This window comes from Leptonychotes weddellii, chromosome 16, assembly GCF_054177405.1.
Source record: "Leptonychotes weddellii isolate Sample4059 chromosome 16, ASM5417740v2, whole genome shotgun sequence".
In the NCBI taxonomy this organism is placed as follows: Eukaryota; Metazoa; Chordata; class Mammalia; order Carnivora; family Phocidae; genus Leptonychotes; species Leptonychotes weddellii.
Window position 1 is genome coordinate 48,867,537 of NC_138384.1, and position 6,692 is coordinate 48,874,228.

Below are 6,692 nucleotides of genomic sequence, written 5' to 3' on the forward strand. Positions count from 1 at the left end.
GGTTGGACGAGGAACAATTCAGGAACCTGGAAGACGACTTCCTGATCTTGATGGAAGCGTGTTGACCTAAAACTAAACACGCATCACCTGGAGTTGTGAAAACCTAAATTCATTCCCACTGAAGTCAGGCCTAGCTATTTAGGACTGATGGTGGGATCTTGGCCCTCCTTTTAAGACAAGAGGGAAAGGGGAACAGGGGAAGAATAAGGAGAGCTAGAGCTGTTCTGGAGGCAGGAAAGCAGAATAGCCATTCAGTGTGTGAATTCAGCTAGCCCTGAGCACCCGCCCACTGCCATGCTAGGCTCCCTGCTCAGTGCAGGGCCGAGTCCCAGTAATCTTCCTCAGCAGGCTCCTGCCAGTGGGGCCTCACCCCCATGCACCCACTCCCTCAGCAGAGCTCTTGGCCAGGCCCAGTGGTGAGTGCACAATAGGAGAAAGGGGTATTCCAGGTACAAGAAAAGATTGCTCAGCTGTTGGGGGTCCAGCATGGCCTTCAGAGATGAGGTGAGGCCTTGGAATTGAGGATGAGAGGTATGTGCCAGGTGTCCCTTCTGAGACTGTAGATGCATGGTCAGGGAGGAGCCTGCCTGTTGTGTTGGGAGAGGAGGTTGCCCAGGGGCTTGATGTTTGGGCACTGGGACTGATTTGTATCACCGCTTTCTGTTTGTGTGACCTCGTGTGGGTTGTCCCCTGCTTCAGAACCATCGTGCACCCAGGGTCTGCAGTCACTGTGGCTCTGACTTCTCCCTGGTACTGGCCTGGCTTCAGGCCCCATTTTAGGTGCATACTCCTTGTGGGTTGTTTTCATTCTCTGTTGTAGGTGTGACTGTTCTTGTTTCATAGATGAGAACACTGAGGCCCAGGGGAGCCTTACTTGGTGCACCCCAGATTTGAACCCAGGGATCCCGACCCTGGTGCCCTCAGCACTATGTACTTCCCTGGGGTGCACGGCATAGCAGGTGTCAGCCTTGGCCCGCTGGCTGAGGTTCATCTGGCTCTGCTACTCCCCTACTGGGGTGACAAACCTCTGCCCTTGTCCTCGTCTTCCCTTGCCGAGAACCACCTGTGGTCACAGGTGATAGGGACCCTAGAGATCTCTTTTTCTGCCTGTATGAATCCAGGGTAGAACTTCTTTTTCTGCGTTAGTTTATCTTGTCTTACTATGGAGAGGGCTTTGGAGAGCACTGAGGCAGTAGATTTAAGTTTACCTGCAGTGCCTGGCCTGTGGCCTCTGCTTATCCTACTTTGGATATGTTGGATCTCTGTGCACACTCCCATGGCCCCACCCTGATGGGGCTCAGCTCTGGTTGTTGAAGTAGCTGGAGTGGTGGTAGTAGAGGGTGCACCCTTTTTTGGGTCCAGTGACTCCGTGTCTGATGCTTTCTCCCATTTTGTATCTCACCTGCCCTTCCTAGGTCAGGAGGAGGTGGGGAGGGGCCACTTGGTGTGGACTGCAGAGACGGGCCAGGCCATGCTGCCATTGGTAGTGGGCTCCGACCTTGGAAAGTCTGGAACTGGTCAGGCTGGGTGGGTGGTGTTTCTCTTAACATTGAGCCCCAACAGCGAGCTGGGGCTCTGGGTAGCTCACAGCTCACAGGAAGCCTCCAGGAATTGAATGGCGCACTTTTGAAGTGAGTGGGACCAACGGGCTGAGCCCCCTGGCAGGCACTTATCTCTGAATCCAGAGTTGAGTGGAGACAGCACCATGGGGGTGGACACGTAGTGATCATTAAACCCACTCAGCGGACATGAGTCCCCTGTGACATCCCTGCTGGCCTCTGTGGTCAGGGTGCTGAGCGAACTGGGCCCGTCTCTGCCCTCACGGACCCGGAGCAGCAGGCCTCTCCGATTTCACACACAATAGAACAGAGAGGGAGTTGCTGAGCTTTTGTAGTTGGAAAAAATACAGGACCACAGAGAAAAGGGCCAGGAGTCTCAACAGGATACCTGATGTAAACATCAGGTGGTAGGAAAGGGCTTGGAGTTGTGGTCTGACGGAGGGAGGGGTAGGTGTGTCATCCTGATACCTCACTACTCGTAGGGCGAGAGCCAACATGACCTGCTGTGATTGGCAGGTTTGGGTGTGAGCTTGTGTCTTTGTGGCCCCCGAGCGGGGGACCTTTGCTGCCGTGCAACGCTGCTGTCACGGCGTGTTCCGAGGAGAGCTGCTAGAGTCTCAGGCGGGTTTGGGAGACCGTGGTTGCTGGGCCTCCATGGCTAGAGTGGGTGGGTGGATGGCGGATCGCCACCCTGTTGTTGTCGTGGCAGACATAACGGGCCTGTCCCTGTGCCCTCACCCCAGGGCTCTGGGTAAAGACCTTGTGCTGGAAACCAAAGCCTGTCTACTCCCCTTTTTCCCCAGGAGTTGTGTCCACCGTAGTCCCGGACTCTGCCCACAAGCTGTTCATCGGGGGCTTACCCAATTACCTGAATGATGACCAGGTAGACCCCTTGCCTCCTCCTGGCTTCTCCCCTCCCAGTCTTTGCCCAAACCAGCCCTGACGGAGTTGCGGCCCCGCCGCAGGTAAAAGAGCTGCTGACATCGTTCGGGCCTCTCAAGGCCTTCAACCTGGTCAAGGACAGTGCCACAGGGCTCTCCAAGGGCTACGCCTTCTGTGAGTACGTGGACATCAACGTTACAGATCAGGTGAGCCCCGGGTCCCTGGCGCTGCTGCATCCTCCCTTGCCTCTCACCCTGCTGTGTCCACACTGAAGTCTTCCCCCGCCTCGGGAGGGGTGGGAGGAGGTCAGCCTGTAGGAGGGCCCTGTGTGGGGGACTTGGCCCCTTTCCCTCGGTTCCAGCTCTTTCCAAGCTCTCCCCCACCAATGCCCGGCTCTGGGGTATTGGGGCTTGGGGGGAGGTATCAGTCTCCTGGCTCCTGACCCGCACCTCTTCGCTGCGCCCCCCCCCCCCCCAATCCTCCATACACAGGCCATCGCGGGGCTGAATGGGATGCAGCTGGGGGATAAAAAACTACTCGTCCAGAGGGCAAGTGTGGGAGCCAAGAATGCCACGCTGGTGAGCCCCCCGGCACGTCATCTTCCATTGGCTAGAGGGACACGGGGTGGGTGGGGCTGGGTGGGAATGGGAGTAGGTCCCTGTAAGCTCTGGCCCTGGCTTTCCTGGGCTGCGCTGAGAGTGGACACCTGGGCCTTCAGGGGCAGGGTGTGTTTTTTTACTGGGTAGGCCTCTGGGGGTGCTGTGTGGCCTTAGCCGTGACGGCCCCCCCCCTTTTTTCCCCACAGAGCACCATCAACCAGACCCCCGTGACCCTGCAAGTGCCGGGCCTCATGAGCTCCCAGGTGCAGATGGGTGGCCACCCGACTGAGGTCCTGTGCCTCATGAACATGGTGCTGCCCGAGGAGCTACTGGACGATGAGGAGTACGAGGAGATTGTGGAGGATGTGCGGGATGAGTGCAGCAAGTATGGGCTTGTCAAGTCCATTGAGATCCCCCGGCCTGTGGACGGCGTTGAGGTGCCCGGCTGCGGAAAGGTGTGCGTGTGTGCATGCGCCCCTCCCCCCCAATACATGCGTGTACACCACTGCTGTTACCCAGATGGGTTGGGAGGCCCCCCGGAGCATGGCCCTGCAACTGTGCTTCACAGCATGACTCTGTCATGTGACCTTATGCAAGTGGTTTGGTTTTGTCTGTGCAGTGGGGAGAAAAGTGCTAAAAACAGTCACAACAGCAGCAAACCCACTTGTATCTCCTGCCTGCCAGGTACTCACTAAGCTTACCTGTGCGACCCCAAACTACGGCAGCTCTCTGGGCCCTTCCTCAGAGGATTCAGGCCACATGGTCAGATGTCCAATTCTTGTGCTCCTGATTTCCCAGCCCACTGAGTCATGTCACTTCTGGCACCGTGCCAGGTGTCAGCACTTCGAACCCTCCTTGGGGCACAGGGAAGGGGGGTGACTTAGGTTCATCTAACCACTCACCTAGTGATTCAGGCCTTCAAGCCCGGCAAGTCCTGGGGCCAGCCTTGTCAAAGACAACATGTGTCCTATCTGAGGTAGCAGCTGGGAAGGGAGTAGAATAGCTCTGGATGCTTTTCTTAGGAAGGTCAAGAGGTGGCATTAAGTAGGCCCAAGTGACACCAGGTTATCCCAGCAGGCAGGTAGGGTCCTGAGCAGGGAGCCCAGTGAGCGTAGATCCCTCTGGTGTTAGGAGCCTGGTGTGTTTGGGGACAGTGACAAAGCTCGTGTAGCCTAAGCAGAGAGCAGTGGGAGATGAGGTCTGAGGTTGGGAGCTGGGGCCCAGTACGGCAGATCTTGCTGGCCTCTGGGTCTTAGAAGAATGTTGGGTGTTCCCTGGAGTGAGAAGGAAGCCTTTGAAAGGTCTGGAATGTGGTCTGTTACCTGGCACATAGAGTTCCTCCTAATCAGGTAAGCTTGGTCGGGGGTTATAGAGCAGGTAGTTATTACTCCAGCCCTCCAGAGCTGGGTTCTGCAGGCTGGGAATATGGAGCTGGCAGAAGTGATGGTGGTACTCTCTCTGGAGCTTTGAGAACTAACAGCTTGTGGTCAGCTGGTTGGAAGATGGTGACCTGATTGAAAGTAGCGGCAGGAGGATGGAGCGAAGTCCATGGATTTGAGAGACACATGACCTGTAAACACCCAGATCCTGGTGGTTGACTGGGGTGTGCTGGAGGGGGAAGAGGAGTCAGGTAAGCTGCTCAGACTCCTGGCTTTGGTGACTGGGTAGAGATGGCAGGTGAGAAGCAAGGGAGAGGAGCAGGTTTCGGGGTGGGGGTTGGTGTTGGGGAACAGTGTTGGCAGGCAGTTTGAGGTCCTGAGACACCTCAGCAGAGCTGTGTTCCAGGCATGAGGTCTGGTAGAAACTTAGGCGTCATGAACATACTGATCCCCGTTTTGGTGTCAGCTGGATGAGCTTGCCCAGGGAGCAGTGGAATGAGTGTCAGGGGCCAAGGGACAGGGCTGGGGGTGGTGGTGGGGGGGATGGGCAGCATTTCCTTCCTCCCTACCCCCTCTTCTCCTGCCCAGTCCTCACTGGTGTGGGGTGGTGGAAGCACCCGCTCCTGGCATGTCCGTCGCACTCAGTGCCGTCATGGGTGTTGGGACGGAGCCTGGCTCCTGAGGGGCCAAGTCAGTATTTGTGGGAAGAATGGGAAGACCTGCCTGGTGTCTGGGATCATCTTAGTTTTTAAACTTGGTCATTCTTTTCAAACATACATCAAAGTACAAGTATTGTGACATCCTACGGTAGGTCACTTTAGTTCTGTTGTGGAATATATGTATTCTAGTGCCTGTCACCCAGCTTCAAATTATCCATAGTTTGTCATTCTTAATTTCTGTATTGAGCTTCCCAATTTTTTCCTGAAATAATTTAAAGCATATTTCCTGTATTTTATCTGCAATAAGTATATTTCTCTAATAACTGAGCTACAAATATTTGGTGCCTGGTAGGTAAGTCTTGCCTTGAGGTCTGTGCTGTGCACTTTTGGATGTGTAACCCCATTCCCGGCCTCCACCCAGTAGATGGGGGCTCCTCCTGCACGGTAACACTACATCCCCTCCTTTGGACAGCCAAAAACATCTCCAGACATGGTAAAATGTTGCTTGGGGACACATTTGTGCTGGTTGAGAACTACTGCTCTAAACTTTTAACAGATAATTTCTAAACAATCGTAATGAAACTGCAGTACCATTATTACATTAACAAAATTACCCTTAGGATTAACTTAAATTTGTGTTCAGATTTCCCTGTCCCACATGTCTTTTTATACTTGGTTTTAAGTATCCAAAAAAGGATTCTTGCAATTTTATTTAGAACTTTCTTAGACCTTAACAGTTGCACGTACTGCTTTTTTTTTTTTTTTTGCAAGCCATTTTGTTGAAGCAATGGTATCTGTCTTAAAGAATTCCCATGTTGTGAATTCGGTTGGTATTATCCCCCCCCCCCCCCCCATAAACTGGTGGTTCAAACAAGAGAAACTTGTCTAGATCAGGGTTTGTTTTATTTTGTTTTGGTTTTTTTTTGAGTCATTCCGGGTTTGAATCCTAATTTCTTTTATCTGTCTTCTGGGGAGAACATGGCCCTTGGGGAATGCCCAGCAGGGTGTGTGGTACAGGGGAGACCACTGAACACAGATGCTTCTCTTTCCTTGGGGAGCTTGCTGCTGTCCCATGTGGCTCTTGGCTCCACTCACTCTCCCATGCCTCCACATGGCTCTGCTCTGTGCACTCTTGTTCTTTGATCCTGGGGTTCTGGAGGACATTTGGGTAAATGCTCCCGACCTGCAGCAAGGCCCTCTCCCTCCCTCCTCCTCCTGCAGATTTCTGGGTTTTGGGCAGATGCTGGCTGGTGGCTGTGGCTGAGCCAGTTTATTCTCTGAGGCTGAGGCCACCTTGCCTTCACAACCTGTCTCTTACTCCTGCAGATCTTCGTGGAGTTCACCTCTGTGTTTGACTGCCAGAAAGCCATGCAGGGCCTGACGGGTCGCAAGTTCGCCAACAGAGTGGTTGTCACAAAATACTGTGACCCCGACTCTTACCACCGCCGGGACTTCTGGTAGAGGTGGAGGGGGAGAGTGGGGGCAGGGCTGGCTGGGGGCTTCTCCCCCTCCCGCCCCCCCCCTTTTCCCCCTCTGAAGAAGATGGGCAGAGGAGTGACAGCCGAATGACAGCCGGCAGCAACTGGAATGGCAGCAATTGGGGTGGGGTGGGGG

General features: G+C 54.4%; 1 protein-coding gene across 2 annotated transcripts in view; it reads left to right on the forward strand.

Moving 5' to 3' along the window:
* The window catches only part of U2AF2 (U2 small nuclear RNA auxiliary factor 2), a 16,201-nt gene extending 9,600 nt beyond the window's left edge, over nt 1-6,601 (forward strand). The window contains exons 8-12 of one of the 2 annotated variants that reach the window (XM_006750015.2): nt 2,363-2,442; nt 2,525-2,647; nt 2,933-3,019; nt 3,247-3,495; nt 6,405-6,601. In XM_006750015.2, the coding sequence (XP_006750078.1) occupies nt 2,363-2,442; nt 2,525-2,647; nt 2,933-3,019; nt 3,247-3,495; nt 6,405-6,539 (674 nt within the window). In that variant the 3' untranslated portion in view covers nt 6,540-6,601. Of the gene's footprint in view, nt 1-2,362; nt 2,443-2,524; nt 2,648-2,932; nt 3,032-3,246; nt 3,496-6,404 lie in introns of both variants that reach the window. The other variant, XM_006750014.2, reaches the window with a different exon arrangement.
* Nucleotides 6,602-6,692: the final 91 nt, after the last annotated feature.